This window comes from Macaca nemestrina, chromosome 14, assembly GCF_043159975.1.
Source record: "Macaca nemestrina isolate mMacNem1 chromosome 14, mMacNem.hap1, whole genome shotgun sequence".
NCBI lineage: Eukaryota > Metazoa > Chordata > Mammalia > Primates > Cercopithecidae > Macaca > Macaca nemestrina.
This window is the reverse complement of record NC_092138.1, coordinates 50,178,664-50,199,158: the sequence shown is the minus strand read 5'-3', so window position 1 is coordinate 50,199,158 and position 20,495 is coordinate 50,178,664. Positions and strand designations below refer to the sequence as shown.

Here is a 20,495-nt window from a genome sequence, read left to right as displayed (position 1 = left end):
TCAGCCATTTCTCCAAAGAGCAGCCCCTTTTAGTAGCTCCCAGCCACTGTACGGATGTTTCTCCACCTGTAACCACCCCTCCCCACTGTTGCCTACTTTGCTTGGCCTAACATAAGAGCTTTTGGACTGAATTGTTCAGGAAGCAAAAGGGAATAATTTAATCACTTGTGTTAGCTCCAAGTGGATGGGGACTATAATATATTTGATGTGGTATCCCCCGGTGCCTACTATATAGTAAATACTCAATAAATGTATATATTCATTCAAAGGCACATACTTATTATGTGCCTATTAGGGTCAACCATTATTCCAGGTGCTGGAGAGATACAACAGTGAATCAAAATTTAAGAACAAAAGTGTACATATGTAGGAGCCCTGTGAAGGGAAATATTTTTTTGTGAAGGATGGAAATAATTTTGTAAGGCAGCCGTTTCCCAAGTGTGTTTGTTTACACCGATATGTATTCAATGAACAAAAAGGTTTTGATTTTGCACTTTTAAAACTGTTGCTCTTATTAAAGTGCATAGATTAAAAAAAAACAGTAATTTTTTTTTTCTAGCTTTGGTGATTTCATTTTCTGTATTAGGACAGCTCTACTTTTTCCCCCACCCGGTATGTGCCACACATATAGCTAACTCCACTTTTTAGGGCAAAGGGGTATTGTAGAAATTACATATTAGTTAATTCTGCCCTACAGTTTGTTAGTTTCTACACCTTTGACTAGCAATATAATACTTCCATAGAAAAAAGTGATTTGACTTGAATATTTTTCTCATTGTACTTTTGGTAATAAGTAACATAATGTGAAAAAAATAAGAATATATTAGTAACTCTTTAAAGTTATGTTATTTCATTTAACTCCTGTCGGTAGAACTATAATACATACTATATAATCAAACTCTCTCTCTTTTAGTATTATAAAATTATTCAAGCATTTATTCACTCAGCACGTACTTGATTGCCTATTCTTTATCAAGTACTTACCACACAGGGCTCTTTAAGAAGATGAAATGAGACACTGTGTGTGTGTTTTGCTCATAGCAGCTAATAAATAAGTATCTGCTGAATTTGAATGTGAATTTCTCTTCCTAGACTAGAAGATTTTGACATCAGGAATTTTGAATTTTTCTTATAATAAAAATGTTATATTACCACTCTAACTGTATATGCCTCTCACTCTATTCCTTTGCCTTCCCTAGATATAATTACCTTCCGAAAGTTTCTTGAGCTTTTAAACATGGTTTTACCATCAATGTATGTATTCTTTTGTTTGCTCAACTTTGCTTCTTTTTTTTTTTTTTGAGACAGAGTCTCACTCTGTCGCCGGCGCTGGAGCGCAGTGGCCGGATCTCAGCTCACTGCAAGCTCCGCCTCCCGGGTTCACGCCATTCTCCTGCCTCAGCCTCCCGAGTAGCTGGGACTACAGGCGCCCGCCACCTTGGCCGGCTAGTTTTTTGTATTTTTTAGTAGAGACGGGGTTTCGCTATGTTAGCCAGGATGGTCTCGATCTCCTGACCTCGTGATCCGCCCGTCTCGGCCTCCCAAAGTGCTGGGATTACAGGCTTGAGCCACCGCACCCGGCCACTTCTTTTTTATTGTTATGAAAATGGTATAATACTATATGTATTTTTATGACTTTGACTTGCTTTATTTATTCAGCATTATATGATTTGTCTTTGTTACTATTTCACCACTGTATATAGTCCAAAGAGTGATTATATCATGACTTGTGTATTCATTGTCTTGTTATTTAGATACCTAGTTACCCCTTTTTATTTGGTTTTGCAATTATGAACCTTTTTGTGCATATGTCTAGTATACCCATGCAAGAGTTTCTATATGGCAGTAGATTTCAGACTTTTATGACCGTGACCCATAGTAAGAAACAGGTTTTCCGTAATGATCAAGCATGCATATACATAAATATGCATGGACAAATGAGACAAAAGTTTCATAAGCCATGCTTAACTTTACTACATGGAATTCAGTCTATTTAATTTTGTACTGGTTGACTTATAAACAATTACGGAGTCCACTATATTGCTTTCCAGCCTTACTAAACCAGTTCTGTTTGAATAATACTGCTCTAACTCAGTGGTTCCCAAACTCTAGGGTACATGAGAATTACCTGGAGAATTAAGAAACATGAGGACTCCTGGGCCCAGCTGCAGAGATTCTTATTTTGTAGGTCTAGCGTGGGGCTTAAAAATCTAAATTTCTAATAAACATCTAGGTAATACTAACATTGCTGGTCTGCCGACAACATTCAGAGAAATGTTGTCTTAGATTGTATACCAATGAATAAAATTGCTGGGTCATAGAGCATTCACCTATTTAGCCTTAGTTTATTTTATATAATAGTTACAGCGGTTTAGAGTCTCATTTTAGCATGTAAAAGAGATCTCATTGTTCTGTTTTCTTGTCAGACTTGTTCATCTCTGCACATTTAGTAAGCACATAAAATTGTATCATTATTATCTTATTTTGCATTGCAGTGATTATATGTTCATTAATGAAGCTGAACATATATTTCAGTGGCCATTCATGTTTCTTATTCTGTGATATGTTTGTTCATATCTTCCAGTTATTTTTCTATTTACGTATTAGAGGTCTTTTAATATCCTGGAGATACGAGTTCATTGTTATTTATATTTACTATTGACATATTTTCCTAGTTTTCTCAGTGGCTTTTTTACTTTATGGTATCTTTTGATAGACAAATTCTTAATGTGATCAGATTTTTAAAATAGTGCATTCTTTTTAATGTCCCATTTAGTATGTTCTCCTATACCCCAAGGTCATATAGATATTCTCCTGAATTTTTTTTTTTCCGAAAAGTTTTAGAAGTTTTGTCTGACATCGAAATATTTTCAAACATCTGGAATTGATTTTATGTATGTATGAGGTAAGAATCTAATTTAAATGTTTTCCTATATAGAAAACCAGCTCCAGCATGTTTTATTGAGTTGTCTATGCTTTCCTCAATGATCTGCCATGTCAGACATCAGCTTTTAAAATATTTGTGAGTCTGTTTGGAAGGGTGTCCATTTCTGTTCCATTGATATAGTTTGTTGATCTTTGCAGCAATACTACAATATTGTAATTACTATCATTTCATAAAGAGGTTGACTATATAATGTAACAAGTTCTAGTAGATCATTTTTTTCTTCATATACATTTTAGAATCAGTGTAAGTTCTCTGATAAACTGCTGGGATTTGAATTGAAATTGCATTGAATCTGTGGTTGAAGAATATTCTCATCTATGAACCTAGTTTCTCAATGAGTTTATTTAAATGTTCTTTAATGTCTTTAAAAGTGTCTGTGTTGTTTTATGCTTTATTTATTCCTAGCTACTGTATATTTTGTTTTGCTATTATTAATATTAATATTAAATGTTTCCTGTTTGTTCCTAATGTGCAAATATACAGTCTACCCTAGGATATTGATACGACTTCTAATATCTTACTAAACGTATTAATTCTTTACAGGTCCTTTTGTATTTCTGTGTGGACAATTAAATGTGAATAATGACATATATCTGTCTTACTTCCGATTTTCCTATCCTCCCCCCACCCCCACACACTACGTTTTGCAGTCCTGAGTCAGTAGGAATACCAGTAAAAACTCCTGATTACAAAGGGACTGATTCTAATAATTTGCTATTTAGAATGTTGTCTCCATGGGACTTTGGTAGCTACTCTTTGTCAAGTTAAGGAATTTATCTCCTAGTCATGTTTGTAAGGAATTTTGTTTGTTTTCATTTTTTTGAAAAACCATGGATGAATTTTTGATTTTATCAGAAAACGTTTCAGTATCTATTGAGATGAACAGATGGTTTTGTTCTTCTTTAATCTGTTAAAGCAGTGCTTGACAAGCATTTTTATCATGCCAAAGTACTCTTGAATTTTGGGATTAAACCCAATTTGGTTTTGATCTGTTAGTTTTTTCCTTTTTTTTGTTTTTCTCCCTACAATTGGATTAGTTATGCTAATATTGTGTTCAAAAATTTTTGCATTTATATTCTTGAGTTAGATTAGGCCATATGCTTCTTTTTCTTACTCTTCTTGGTAGGATTTGTTGCTTTGATAATATTAACCACAGGAAATAAAATATGTTTCCTTTTTTCTATTATTATTACTTTTTTAAGAGACAGGGCGTCACCCTGTTGCCCAGGCTGGAGTGCAGTGGTGCAACCATGGCTCACTTCAGCCTCCAACTCCTGGGCTCAAGGGATTCTCCTGCCTCGGTCTGCTGGTTAGCTAGGACTATAGGTGTGTGCCACCATGCCTGGCTAATTTAAAATTTTTTTTTAGCAATGGGAGCTTGCTATATTGCCCAGGCTGGTCTTGAACTTCGGGCCTCAAGAGAGCACTCTTCCCACTTTGGCCTCTTAAAACCACTGGGATTACAGGCATGAACTACCATAGCTGCTTCTCTTTTCTATTCTTTAGAAGAGTTTCTTTAACATTAAAATTATCTTTTCCTAGAACTTGCTTCTAAAACCCTGTGGGCTTGATGTTTTCTTTGTAGGAAGATTTCAAACTACTTATTTGATATTAATACAGGATTCTTCCTAATTTTTATTTGTTGGGGTGAGTCAGCTTGGGTAAGTTATATTTTCCCCAAAAAGATTTGCTTTCACGTTTGTTGAAATAAAATTATTTATAATATATTCTTATCTGTTTTATCTGTGCTATACTTGTAGATGTTTTCTTATTTTTTTCTTCCTATGCTTCATTTACACTTTCTCTCCTTTGTTTTAATTCAGTCTTTCGGAGAGGACTGTGAATTTTATTAGTTCTTTTCAAAGTTCTTTCCTTTAGGCTTTGTTGACTGTTTTATTAGGGTTACAAAAATCTTTATAGTCTTTCTTTTGCTTGAGTTTATTATTCTTTTGTTCATTTATCATCCATCATTTTCTTCACAGACAAGGATTGGTGGCTAAAATTTTTTCAAATCCTGTTTTAATTCCACAAAATTAATGTATCATTTTCTTTATCATTCAATATGATGAAAATTTTATTTTAATTTCTTCTTTAACCTGAAAATTATTGAAGTATATTTTTTATAATTCCAAGTATGTAGTTTTTTTTTTTAAAAAAAGGTTTTTAAATGTTAGCATAATTGTATTACCATAATTTCTTCTTAAACTAGTTTTCCTTATTCCCGATATAAATCCTGTGGATGTTCTTTTACTAAAAGGCTCCTGCTAGTAAACACTCAGTTTGTGTTAATCTATAAAGTTTTGATTGTTGCCCCTATTATGAAAGTGTTTTTTCTGGTTTTACAATTCTAGGTTTTTACCTACTTCCTTTCAATATTTGAAAATATTTTTCTATTGTTTTTGTGAAGTCTGGTGTAAGTCTGATTTAGGGTTGTGCTAATGTTTAGCAACTCTCTTTCTGAGGGAAAAAGTTATGATTTTTAGTGTTTGGTATTTCTGTGGTGGAAATACTCTCACCATTATATCAGTTATTACAAAGTTGGGAAGAACATACAGTTATGAATTATTTCTGCCATCCTGATACAACAGAGAGAATTACCTCAAGAAAACAGCTAATAATAATATGTAGTAAACTAATTAGAAAGTGCTGAGTTTTGATTATTGATTACTACTGCTTTTAATATTTCTCTGCTTGCAATTTTATATTATATAAAATAATAGTCTTGTTTAATATTTGCAGTGCATTTACTGTTTAAAAACTTGCTGAAAAAAATTCCAAAAAATTTAACAGTTGGCTCCCAGTCAAGCCTCTATTAGCTCGCACCAGTGTACCACTAGTTCTTTTTTTAATACATGATCTCTTGTTTCTTACTGCCTTTATAGTCTTTTTGTTTGGCGTTCTTCATTTTTAGTATAATGTGTCTAGGATTAAATTCTTTTAATTTATGTATATTATTTTTATATTATACTTGGTTTATCTGTAGATTCATGACTTTTATCATATTTGGAAAATTTCTACCATTGTATCCCTATGTTCTTTATTCTTTCTGGGTCTCTGATTCGATATTTATTTTTATTCTGTTCTCCATGTCTCTTAATAGCTTTTATATTTCCCATTTTCTTGTGTCTTTGTGTGTATTCTGGCAGTTTATTCATATCTATCTTCCAGTTCACTAATTCTTTTCAACTGTGTTCAGTCTGCTGTTTAACTAGTCCATTGAGATATTGATTCCAACAGTGTTTTCTTCTTTTTCATTTCTTAAAGTCTTATTTGTTTCTTTTCAGTGGCCCAGTCATTCTTATTAATTTCTTATTGCTTGGGCGCTTTTGGGATTCCAATGTTTTTCCTTTTTATACTTCATATATAGTTATTTATAGTCTGCATTTGATGATTTCCCTATAGGAAGTCTTTAAGGTCCTTTTACCTCATATCATGGTGACCTGTTTCTTTGTGTTCAGGAATATTTTTAAATTGTGAATTCATATTTGATTTAGGTAAACATTGGGACTCCTGAGACCTGAATTCAGAGCATTTTTCCCCAACAGCAGATTTGTAAAGGCTTATTCTTGGTTTCTGTGAGACCCTGAGGTTTAGGTCTCCAAATGTGCTATAGGGCCCAGGTTTGGTCTTTAGAGACCCAGGAGAACACAGCCATGCTTGTGTCCTTTGGGCAACCCCATCTTTCCTGCGTGATTGTAGTTCACATTTTAATGGCCTGCCTTTTATCCTTCTATTTCTCTTTCATATACTCTTGATTCTTGAACTTTTTCTTTATTTTTTTAAAGGCCCAGCAATGAAGTTTCGTTGTAATTATCTAATATCTAGTTGTATCATAGTAAGAACTCCCGGAGTCCACCATATTGCCCAAATTAGACAAGTTGTTTTCTACAAAGCCATAGCATTTAACAGTTTCAGCATAGTCCTTTGCGTATGCTGGAGACCTCATAAATGTGTATTAAATAACTACTGAGAGAAGGTAACAAGATAGCATAAACCTGATTATATTTTCCCATTGTTCAGTTGCATGTCTTTGGGCTTTTATTTATGCAATATATTTATTAAATTTTTGTGTGTCAGGTACTGTTTTTCATTTTATGCTTCTAGCCATTCTATTGTGATTAGTAATATAATCTGAAGATTGGCTATTTTCTGTTATTTAATGATTATTTATCAAGCCTAATTATCAGAAATCAAGCTAGTACTAAGAAGGCTGGAATGATCTGGCCAATGTGTTTTTAAGCTGGTTTAATAAAACAGGAACTGTACAAAGCTAAATATACAAAAACCTAGAAAGAGAAGTGATATAAATATTATTTCAAATTTCTAGTTTCAAACCGCAAAGATAAGCAGAAGTTTACTTGAAACTGCAGTCTTCTAAATATAACTTACAGTTAATAGTACTTAACTATGATTTAGAACTTAAACCATAGCAAGTCAGGGAGTATATATAAATAGGAGGATTTTAAATGAGATTGAATTCTGAAGCAAAAGGATTTTATAGCACATACGACATAGCTGAAACAAGTCATAGCCATTTGAAGAAAAAAGGGCATTACATATTTTGTCTATTTAAATTATTATTTTGTAAAATATTAAATATTTTTGCCAATCAGTAGTTTACACTTAAACTTCATTTAAGTGCATATACAGTACTTCAGTATATTTTTAAAATTAAAAAATATTTATTGGGTTTACCTTAAATCCTTTAGAATAAAAGGCTAGGCAAATGTAAATTTACTATTTATTCTTTTCTCTTCAGAGTTGAAATAAATTTTTTCATTTGTTTCTATTTCTCAATTATAAATATAATTTGTAGATTTTTTTCATCTTGTTTATGATGTAAGCTAAATGTATATAACTCAAAGTGCAGTCTTAGTAAGAAGCTACATCTGTAGTTTGATGCTTGGTTGTAGTTTGCTCAAAAACAGTAAGATAACAAATGACATCAGAAGGAAAATTGAAATGTTTTTAAAACATAGAATGATACTAGTCACATTGTTGAATCATTTCTCTTTTTATTTTTCTAATGCAAAATGTATTTCACAAAATCTCTAAAGTGCAAATGGGTGCATGAAAAGGAAGAGGATAAAGTACATTTGTGAAGCTGAAGATATTTATATCAAAATAACACTTACATGGCTGAAAAAAATAGCCAAGTGTTCAACAAAAAGTAGAAGTCCTATGTTCTAATCTTCCTGAACCTCCTTCCGACTTTCTGGAAGGAACCATTTTAACTGTTTCTGTATTTAAATTCTAAGGTAAATGCCCAGAGTTTCCTGACTATATGCTATGCTGCTATTTTTACTTGAGAATCTAACCCATTTGTTCCATATGATACCATTTTAATGACACCTAATATGACACCATTTTAAATTCATCTCTTGAATACCTTTATAACTTTATAGATGTTTAATGTAGAACTATATTACTTGGCTCATCAACTATAGACAATGTCCCTTGATTCTCAACTTTGTAATTTCGGGGTATCCTAAGGTTCTTTCCCTTCTCTTCTCCTGTTCAGATACTTACATTGTAAGGGTTGATAACATTGTGTGATGTAATAAAAATGTTAAGTCTTCTGTGCTTGTCTGCAGTAGTGGTGGTGGTGGTAATTGAAAGCACTCACATAGTTCCTGCTTTGTGCCCAGCACATTACATATACATGTTATTTATAATGCACACACATATACAGACATAGGTACTTTACATATATTAAGCTTATTTAATCATTAGGCTCACTTTGTGGTATAGGTAATATTATGGTAATAATATTGTCATTTTACTGACAAGAAAATTTAAGTCACTTAGCAAGTGGTAGAGCTGAGTAGATTAGTTTCCAAGAGTTGAAAATCTGAATATTGTTTATTGTTGTCACTAGGTAAACTAACATTTTAGCTGTTTACTTGCAGCTGAAATGTTAGATTTTCTTTATTGCACAGCCATATATTTTTATAGCTTTTAGTTTTCTTTATTGCTGCCTGTTTTTGTGTAAAATATTTCAAATTCTCTTTCTTCCTAAATACAGCCTATAGGGGCCCTTATAAGATTCTCCAGTTTTCTTAAAACAGTGACCTCTCCCATCTCATCCTTTTTGGAGGTGATTATTTATGTGATTTGAGCACTATAAATTTTTATGACTTCAGAATTTGAAAACATTTAATGTGAGATGAGAAGTATCTTGCAGTTTTATGATACCCTTTGAAATAAGTGGAAACATCATGTGCTCTGCCAGGGCATTATAGGAGAGGCTGATTTTTCTCAGTATCACAAGAGCCCTCTGAACACAACTCTACTAGTAAGTTTATCAACTTAAAAATATTTATTTAGTACCAAAAGACTCAAAGTTTAACCCACTTGAAATGTATACAAGAAGAGCCTCTGATTTTAAAATAAATTACAGTTGCCTCTCAGTATTCATGGGGGATTGATGGGTTCCAGGACCCTCTCAGATACCAAGATTTGTGTATCCTCAAATCCCTTGTACAAAATAGCATAGTATTTGCATATAATTTATGCACATCTTCCTGTATGCATAAATACATTAAATCATTTCTAGATGTGTTATACTACTCAACACAATGTAAGTGCTATGTAAATAATTATTATACTATATTTTTAAATTGTGCATTATTTTGAGTTTTTCCCCCAATATTTTCTTTTCTTTGGAGATGGTTTTGCTCTGTTGCTCAGGCTGGAGTGCAGTGACCTCCTAGGCTCAAGTGATCCTCCTGTCTCACCCCTCGCAAGTAGCTGTGGGACTACAGGCATGCAGCACCACACTCAGCTAATTTTTTGTTTTTGTGTTTTTTTAAATTTTAGTAGAGATGAAGTCTCACTATATTGCCCAGGCTGTTCTCAAACTCCTGAGCTCACTATCCACCCACCTGAGTAGCTTGGACTACAGGCACATGCCACCATGCCTGGCTAATTTTTTTTTTTTTAATGTAGAGATAGGGTCTCACCATGTTGCCCAGGCTGGTCTCGAACCCCTGGGTTCAAGGGATCCTCCTTCCTTGGCCTCCCTAAATGTAGGGATTACAGGTATGAGCCACTGTACCTGGCCTTTTCCTGAATATTCTTGGTCTGTGGTTGGTTGAATCTGTGGATACAGAACCCTTGGATATGGGGGGCCAGGAGGGCCCATTGCATTTTTTAATCACCTACCAAAAAATAATATTTTACCCCCTCTACTGGAAATAAATAGAACTTCATTTGTATAGTTCTGCCAAGACAACAGGCATATTTTTGATGATATTCTTTTATAGTCATTGAGCCTCTCCCCCATTCTATATCTTCTTTCATTTCTGGCCCAGGTTCTATTGGCAAGATTGACAGCTGATTTTGAAACCAATTGACTTTACAAGTGTAAATAAAAATATAGTGGTTAAGACTATAAAAATATAGTGGTGGTACATGCCTGTAGTCCCACAGCTACTCACGAGGGGTGAGGCAGGAGGATCACCTGAGCCTAGGAGGTCACTGCACTGCAGCCTGAGCAACAGAGCAAGACCATCTCCAAAGAAAAGAAGTCAGACTAACTGGGGGCTTGAATGTCAGTTTTATCACTCATTATTATATGTGTCTTTGGGCACATTGGTCTTTGTACCTCAGTTTCCTCATTTATAAATTGGGGCTAATAATAGCTATTTCACAAGATTGTTGAGTTAATAGTGATAAAGCTTCTACATCAGTCTGGATTAGTAAGTATTCAGTAAGCTATTACCGCTGCCACCACTGTCACCATCATTGTCACCACCACTGTCCCACATTGCTACCACATGACCTTCCTAAAGTGATTAGTTAATATTGATCTCCTCTTTAGTTTTCAGGTGGGTTTCTTTTGTTTCCCAGAAGTCACTACTCTTTGCAGCTGCTATGAAGGCCTGTCTTTCCTAATAAATAATTGGCAGAATTCGTAGTCAGGTATGGCTGAGGGGAATCTGTTGTTATTCTCTCGAATCTCTCCTTGAACGGTTAGCATCATCTTTTGCTCTTTTGTGTTATGTGTTGGTTCTTGCTTAACTGTTAGGATGATTGCTGTATCTTTTGTCATTAGTGCAAAATCCAGACTTATTTGTATTTCTGTAAGCGTGGTTATATCTATATTGGTTATTTTACAGATCTGGGTAAATCGAGGAATTTAAGGATGTAATTCTTCAGTTTTGTAAAACTGCTGCTCTTCCCTGGCCAGGTCTAGAAATGGCTTTATTATTTTGCATCTGCGAGGATATATTATAGAGTTCTCTCTAACTTTCTGGTTGAATGTCACCTTAAAAAATGGGACATTATTGAAAAGTCGAAACAAGTAAAACCTTTCAAAGCATTGTGTGTCATAACAGCAGACCTTTATTTTTCTTACTTGAGTGTGTATAAATATTTTATGTCCTTTTTGTGCACTGGCCACGTAGATTGTTTTGAACGAAAGACTCTTGCGCTTCTCAAGTGCCTTTTCTCTTCCACTTGTGGCATGTTCTTTTAGTCCTCTGCCCATTGACTGGGACATGTTAGATTTTGGGTCTCTGGCTCTGTTTAGACTTGAGGTTTAAATAAGTTTTGATTCTTTAAAAAGCATTAATCCTACCAATTGTTAAGGTGTTTTCTGTTTTATAATTTTATTAAAACATTAATTTTTAATAAAACATTTACAATATGAAGTCATATCTTGCTAAAAATCCTATAAAAATCGTCAGCAGTCCATTTTGCTTCACTCTTTCCCTTAGTACATTCTGTCTGTCTTTCTCTGCCAACTGTTGGGTTGATTCTTTTGTTATTTAACTACCTATTTTGACATGTTTATAAATTGCTGTCTCCTCATTAATCTTATTCCTTTTATGGAAAATCTGGACTTTTCATTCAAGAAATTTTACATGCAAGAAACTTCACTTCTTTCAGTTAATGTGGAAAAGTAGATTATAAATTTTCTTTAAGTCAAAATTAACTTGACAACTTTCCCCTTAGGATTGGTATACTAGACATATATGTCAGGACATTATACAATTATATAATTAAAGCACTAATGTTGGTGAAATTTGTTTCTTTTACTTTCTTCATTATGTTGGGCATTATAATGTTTGCATGTTTTGTAGATCTTTTCCCAGTTTCTCAAAGTGAATACTAAGTTTAGCTTTGTAGTTGGTTTCTCTCTTCTCCTTGTACGTCTTCTTTTTTGTTTAAATAATAAATGCAATAAAGGCTATGAATTTTCCTTTGAGCACATGTTTTTCTGTGCCTCCAGAGTTTTTTTTATATGAAGTGCTATTTTCATTGTTTTCTTTTGATTTATTTATTTTGTCTTTACTTTTGTTTCTTTCTTTTTTTTTTTTTTTTTTTTTTTGAGACAGAATCTTGCTCTATTGCCCAGGTTGGAGTGCAGTGGCACAATCTCAGCTCACTGAAACCTCCACCTCCCAGGTTTAAGCAATTCTGCCTCAGCCTCCCAAGTAGCTTGGATTACAGGCACCCGCCACTTGGCCCAGCTAATTTTTGTATTTTTAATAGAGATCGAGTTTCACCATGTTGGCTAGGCTGGTCTTGAACTGCTGACCTCAAGTGATCCACGCGCCTCGGCCTCCCAAACTGCTGGGATTACAGGTGTAAGCCACTGCGCCTGGCCTAATTTTCTAATTTTCTTGGAGTATAGCCAGCCAATGTAATCTATACAAACATTTTAAAAGCAGTATTTTAAAGCTTATGTTACCTTATGATTGATTTTTATCAGTGTTCTATGGATACATATAAAACTTCTAAACTTTATTCAAGAGATAGAAAAGCTCTATGTATAATTATTAAATCAGCGCGTGGGTTGTTTTGGTCAATTAAACTGTGTCTGTAATCATTGTGTTTTATGAGATCTGTCAATTTATGACAAAGATATATTGATTTCTCATTTAAGTATTTTAAAATTCTTATTAAATACCTTTTGCTTTATGTAATTTGGATTTTTACATTTTTTATCCTATTTGGTACTCTTAATGTTGAATTCCACATGATCTGATATTAATCTAGCACTCATACTTTCTTTTGGGGGCATTTAGCTGATATTTCTTTGCCCATCCCATTATTTTAAACGTTTTTCAATTGATTTTAAGTATTTCTTTTAACAGCCTTTATCTGATCTTTTTTTTTTTTTTTTTTTTTTTTTTACCCAGTCTGACAGTTTATCTTCGAGAGGGGGAATTCAGTTCTTTCACTTTTATTCTAAGTTACACTTGATCTTATTACTGTCTTTTCACTTTTTTCATTATTTATATATGTGACTTTTTCTACTTTTCTTAATTTTGCCTGTATTTTCAAGTTGATATTCATTTTCCATTTTCCTTTTGTTTATGTGACAGTTCTTCACTTTTCCATTTCATAATTGACCACCTTCCTTTCTAATTGCTCATAATCCAATTTTTCTTCCACTTTAACATGAAAAAAGATATCAGCACTTTCTTTCACCTTGACACCCTAATCCTTCTCTTTCATTCCTAAATTTCTGTGGAAATCATGTAGTTGTTTAGGTCCAGATTGTTAGACTTCTCTGTGTCAGGAATTCATGTTGAGGACTTACATTACAGTTTATTTTTCGTTTAGATTTAAGTCTGTATATTGTGCAAGATACATTGTACCCCCCATTTCTTCCCTTTCCCACACATAAAACATTTCTGGTTCAGTTATTGTTTGACTAGACTCTTTTCTCAAGTCCTTTCCTTTGGCGGGGACAGTAGTTGATGTGCCATTTGAATTCTGAAATTTTGGCAAATACTTCTTTCACACCGGACTGTGTGTGTAGGATATTTGGGTTGTACTTTTTCTCCCAGCTGTCTGGATGTTATTGTTCTTTCTTCTAGATTTCAGTATTACAAATGAGAAGCACAATGTGAATTTAATTATTATTCAATTTTAAGTAATTATTCTTCCTGAATACTTGTCAGGTTTTTTTTTCTTTTTCTTTTTTTGTTTTAAAGTATAGGAATTGTAGTGTGATTTTTCCTGGGCGTCATTTCTCATTATCTTTGCCTGGATCTCGGAGAGCTCTGTGAGATTGTAATTCAGTCCTCTCTTTAGTTTGTGAAAATTTTTATCCATATTGCTTTAATTATTACCTCTTCTGTCTTTTCTTTTTCCTCCTTCCAGAACTCTTCTTATGGCTGTATGTTCTGTTTCCTTGATCCATTCAAGGCTCTTCTCTTTTCTCATTATGATTTTCACCGCTTTGTATTTTTACTTTATGCTTTGAGATTTCATTCATTTGATCTTTTATACTGCCAGTCAGCATCGATCTTCTGCTTTGTCTACTGAATTATTCAGCTTGAGAATATAAATGTTTAAATTTTAGTTTTTAATTAAACATTTTTTCTAGAAGTTATTTTTTATACTTTACTTGATTTTCCTTAAGTAGCCATACTGCTTTTGACCTCAATATTTCATCTTTCGCCTCCAGAAAATCTGTTAGATCTGCTTCCTCCTATTTCCTCCTACCCTAAAGTATGTCACTTATATGTGCATTGGGGTTGAGGTTGAGCTGTTAGGGGACTTTAGGCTGTTGGAACTCTATAAGTGATGAAAGGTACAGGCATCTCAACCTGCACAGTAGCAACAAGCGTATTATCTATTTCTTGTTTATACACCTAGAGGATTCTGTGCCTTCCTTCTGATCTCCTTACATTCTGCAGCCCTAAGAGCAGACTCTCCTCCTGTATCAAGTGCCTTCTGAGTGCTGGGAAGGCTGGCCATACTTGTGTATGCAAAACTCTTCTGGAAGCTGGGCATGGTGGCACGTGTACCTGTCGTCCCAGTTTCTTGGGAGTCCAAGGCAGGAGGATCACTTGAGCCCAGGAATTGCAGGCTGTAGCATGTAGTGATCATGCCTATGACTAGCCACTGCATTCTAGCCTGGGCAACACAGCAAGACCCCATCTGTAAAAAAACAAACAAACTCTTTTGGGTCAAGCAGAGCAAATCCTGCACCAGTTATTTTTCTCAAGATGCCCATAAGCCTGTGGCCACATTCTTCAGGCCACTGCCTGCTACCCGCAAAGCTGACTAGTTCAAGAGAGGTAAATGGGGTTGGATTTGGGATTGAAGTGGGAAAAGTAAATCAAATTCAAGGTTTCCCCTGACCCCAGAATTCTGAATTTTAATACTCCATTTGTAGTTTCAGTTAGCAGTAATTGTGCCTCGCATAAACCTCACTGGCTACGATACTGCCACTGCACAGAACTATTTGTAGTTTCAGATGGCATGTCACCCCTCTGTGTTATTCATTGTGTGTTCAATGACATTAAAGAGGAGACTTTTATTTCGGAACCTTATCTTTGACTATCATGGTTTTTCCTATCCCTACATATGCATACCCTCTTGGACCACACTACAGTTTTTAGGAAGCGTCCTTGTAAAAATGCAGTTTGAACAAATAAACTTCTCAGAGAGTTTGTTGGTTTCGATAAGTAAAACTCTTCTGAGAGAGTTTATTTGTCTATATGCAAATTTCATTGAACAAAATATGATTGATCTGAAAATCTTTCACGAGACAGAAGCCAGTTAAAGTAGGACAGAGACCAAAAATAAGAGGGATGGCCAGCGGGAAGAAACAGGAGCCAAGAATCAGCTATGAGTTGTCAGTGGTTCTTAGAAATAGACATGAAGATAACATGGAAACTGAAAGCCACATATAATCAGAAAACCTTATTCTGGCCAGTAGTTCCAGTTTTTTTCTTAAGTCCTCTACTTGAGTTGCTGACAGGTAGTATTAGAAGAGATTAAACATTAAAGATACCCATTCTGTTCCAAAAATTTAAAAGAAGGAAGCATTCAGTGCAATCTGAATAGATGAGAGAAAATGTTATATCCTATAGTCACAGGTTGTAAAGTTAGTGCAAATATATGTATATTTATGTTTAAACAATCATTTGCCTTAAATATTTGAGATTTGAATTATGCACACATGCTCTCTGTGTTACATTGCTTGATATTCAGTTTGTCCTAATCAGCCTCAGGCAAAGAGAATTTGAATTATACATGTGTAAACTTTGCATTGAATGGTAATTAGTCTGTGCTGCTCGGTGGTACTTAATATTGAGGTTAATGGTTAATTGAAAAATTTAAAAAGCCAGTGACAGGACCCCCATATATATAATATATATATATATATCAAATATACATTATATATTTATAATTTTTATATATTTACATATAATGTATAAAAATATCAGATAGGCTGAAAATCAGTGAAAGCTTTTAATCTGTGTCAGTGACAATTTAATGCCTGGCTGTGTATCTGAGCCACTGTTTTACATTTATTACATGTACAAACATGGAGACTGGTGACAAGACCCCCATATATATATATATATAAAATATATAAATATATGATATATATAAATATCAGATAGACTGAAAATCAGTGAAAGCTTTTATTCTGTGTCAGTGACAATTTAATATCTGGCTGTGTATCTGAGCCACTGTTTTACATTTATTACATGTACAGACATGGAGACTGGTGACAATATATTTGAACTTTGACATTTGTCATGGGCCCAGGCCAAAGAAACTGCTGCCTTAAAAACTGCTCTCTCTCCTTTTATTTTTTACATTTTATTTAAGACATTGTTATGGAATGTATTTGTCCTCATAACTTTTGTTCTCTTAGCTTAAAGATTCTTGAGGTGGTAATTACAAAAAAGGAAGGAACAAGATGTCTGGGTCACTTGCTTATACCAAGATTTGTTGAGTGGATAAAAAGGTAACAGTAGACATTCAATACCCGAACCAACATGAGAAGTAAAACATTATAAAAAGATGTATTTCTAGAGTTTTGTACCTAGCATTATATGCATGTAATTAAAAAAGGAACTTAACTTTTTATGACACAAGAAGCTGCGTCAGATACTAATGTGTACCGTAAATTTAAGAATTCCAGTTTGTTCTAAAGAAGGATTTTAAAAATACATCATGGAAGGACCTATACAGAAATTTTATTTTCCTTCCTGGTACTAGAATATTGCTGTTTTTTAACACTTAACATTAGAGATATGTTGGTAGGTTAAAAATTGTATGCTTTTAAAGCTTATTTACAAAATATGTGTATAGTACTTCATATAGGTTGAATATTAAACAGCGATACTTGAGTGTTCTAGAGCCGTCATTAGAATACTGACTGCAAATTTTCAAAATTCAGTGGGTCAACAAGCCAGTTGAAAAAAACTCAAGGATATTAGATTTCAAAATGTTCTTCCTTAATTTAATTTGTCCATTATACTTTATTTTAATTATTCATAGTATTGCTTAACATGACAGGAAATGTCTTGTAATAGAATTTATAAAATAATGAAGTTTCAGTAATATGAATCCTATCTTTAGAATTTTCCTTTTAAATCTCAGATTATGATGTTTTCTAAGGAATTATCTAATTTGATGCATAAAAACAAGTCTTTGCTTAGTAACTTCATCCATTTTAGAATTTTGAAACCACTCCAGGAAATAAATGGAATAATTTTGTTATGTGTCATTTTGTTGTTGAGCAAGTAAGCCAAAAAATGTACTAAGAAACCAAAAAATATATTTCTACTAATATAGAACAATAAGTTTTCATTTGGATATTATTTTGTGATGCTTATACATGTACCTATGTATATATTTTTCATTGTTTTGTTTTTGCGTAGACCCAATAAGTAGATTGTTCATTTTAGTGAAAAGCATAGCCCCTGCTTGCTTACTGTCCTGTGTCATGCTAGATATTTAAGGAACATAGGATTGGTTTACATATCATTGGGCTTAAGTGGGTGAGTTAGAGGTGAAAGATAATAAGCAAGCCTGAAGATGCAAATTCTAGTTGAAAATTTGGACATTTATTTGTCTTTGGTTCCATTAGGAGGTGGAAGTAAGCAAGAAAGAGCTCTTCTTTTAGTATTGATGTGGATTTTTGCATGTCCAGGATCTACTCTGTTTCTTATTCTTACTATTAATGGTAGAGGTTCACAAATATGGTAAGTATGGACTTAGATTTTGTTTCTAAACAGAAAGATTATATATAGGTTATATATTCTGATGTGTTTATATGAGTGGAAAACTTGATCACATTTAAAATGAAATAGGCAGCTATTACCTCTTTTCTCATGATCATAACACAGTAATTGCTAAAGACTTTCTAGTCCATTTGATGGTTAGGTGAAATCTTTGTTCTATTAACTTCCTTTTATCTTTTTCCTAGTGGGTGAGAGATATAGTTCTTAATTGATGAAATTTTGTACAGCATAAAAATAATTGCTTTTTATCTCAAATTGAGAATTCCTTTATTTCTTTTGGGGGGTTTTATGATTCCTTATATTGCAAAGCCATTTGAAATTTAATGTAATCTGACCTTACTGTGTGAAGCTGCGCTATTTTTCTGCCTCCTTCTCAATCTTGTTCTATAGCTGGGTGTTGTTCCCCAAATACAATCTGTGCTTTGCTCCCTGTTGTTTTAGTTTATTCTGGTCCTTGGTCTCTTTAAGTACTTTTCCATTCTTTTCATTCTAGTAATTACCTGTTTATCCTCCAGGACCTAATTCAGATGTTACTTCTTTATGAATTTTTGAACTATTCTCCGCCCTATGCTCCCAACAGAATTAAATAGTTCCCTTCTTTTGGTTGTCAACAACTATCAATCTTAGATACGTCATAGTTATTAAGAGTGGGGGCCATGTCTTATTCATCCTTGTATCTTCTTGGACAAGCAGCAGTTAACATTTGTTGAATCGAAATGTTTTAAAACTCCATGCTTCAAACGATTAAGAAAACAGCTTTCCTCATTACATTCTTTGATAATAACCTACTGTCACTATGTTTCTCGCATACACTATTCTCACCTGTTATATTGTGGTTTTTGGTTTATATTAAAATGTTTTTGGTATTTTAATGATAGCTTGAGAGCAATAAAAGAAGGATCATTTTATGTAGATCTCTTTTGACTCTTCATTGCTATTTAGTTTTGAGAGTTTCATTTTCTTCTCCCTTTTTTGCAGGACCCTAATAGGAGTATTCATACCAGCAGCAGCAGCAGCAGCAGCAGCAGCAGCAGTAGCAGCAGCAGCAGCAGCAGCAGCAGCAGCAGCAGTAGCAGCAGCAGCAGCAGCAGCAGCAGCAGCAGCAGTAGCAGCAGCAGCAGCAGTAGTAGTACCAGTTTTTCAAAGCCTCACAAATTAATGAAGGAGCACAAGGAAAAACCTTCTAAAGACTCCAGAGAACATAAAAGTGCCTTCAAAGAACCTTCCAGGGATCACAACAAATCTTCCAAAGAATCCTCTAAGAAACCCAAAGAAAATAAACCACTGAAAGAAGAGAAAATAGTTCCTAAGATGGCCTTCAAGGAACCTAAACCCATGTCAAAAGAGCCAAAACCAGACAGTAATTTACTCACCATCACCAGTGGACAAGATAAGAAGGCTCCTAGTAAAAGGCCACCCATTTCAGATTCTGAAGAACTCTCAGCCAAAAAAAGGAAAAAGAGTAGCTCAGAGGCTTTATTTAAAAGTTTTTCTAGCGCACCACCACTGATACTCACTTGTTCTGCTGATAAAAAACAGATAAAAGATAAATCTCATGTCAAGATGGGAAAGGTCAAAATTGAAAGTGAGACATCAGAGAAGAAGAAATCAACATTACCGCCATTTGATGATATTGTGGATCCCAATGATTCAGATGTGGAGGAGAATATATCCTCTAAATCTGATGTGAGTAGTTCTTATTGGCTTTCTTCCTTTCCCTTATTTTTCAGATTTTATTTCAGATAGCTTTGTAATAAAGAATGGGGGAAGAAAATGAATGCTGAACCATAAAGTGGTAGGACAGGGGTAGATCTGGCCTAGAAATGCATTTCCTTAATTAATGGGAAGGAGGAAATGAAGTCATTAAGGAATCTGCAGATTTTTAGGCTGTTACTTAAGTTGTTAAAGGAAAGATATTTCCATAGCATAATAATGGGTCATTTGAATAGCAGCAGAAAATTTTGGTGCTCATCAAAGCTTGGTATCTGTGCTTTCCAATGAGTGATGACTTAGGAAAATGAGAAGAATATAATAAGACTTGAATACAAGGGAAAATAAATTTAAAAGAGAAACTTAGAAAATATTAGGGCTATAATATTGGTGTTTTGATCATTGGAATGAAGTGACATGTTTATGTTGATAGAAGGCTGGTGAAAGTATTTTTTTAACCAGTTTTATTGAGGCAAAATGATGTAACAATATACTACACATATTTAAAATGTATAATTTGATAAATTTTAACATTTGTGTATACCTGTAAAACCTGGCAGTAGTATTTTGAAAAGAGAATATTTAATTTTTTTCTTCATTGTTTAGCCACTGATTTGGAAGGGGTGGGGTATGTGATCTTCACTACAAGTTTTTGCTGATCAGTAGGATTATCCTTTGTGGAGGACTAAGAGAGCATCTGACCATCTAATACCCCTAAAAGGTGTTTTTTGATATTGGGGTTTAAACTTATAATTACAGATTTTCAGCAGTGGAAGGGATTTTCCGATTATCTATTTTAACCTCTGTAATAAACCGTACGCTTCTAGTGA

General features: G+C 33.9%; 1 protein-coding gene and 1 pseudogene across 2 annotated transcripts in view; one reads left to right on the top strand and one right to left on the bottom strand.

Annotated features, from left to right (window-relative positions):
* The window catches only part of LOC105465880 (MLLT3 super elongation complex subunit), a 285,870-nt gene that overhangs the window by 196,476 nt on the left and 68,899 nt on the right, over nt 1–20,495 (top strand). For both annotated transcript variants that reach the window (XM_011714534.3, XM_011714535.3), the window contains exon 5: nt 18,934–19,641. In XM_011714534.3, the coding sequence (XP_011712836.2) occupies nt 18,934–19,641 (708 nt within the window). The remainder of the gene's footprint in view (nt 1–18,933; nt 19,642–20,495) is intronic.
* Nucleotides 15,038–15,153, bottom strand: LOC112423879 (U4 spliceosomal RNA; annotated as a pseudogene).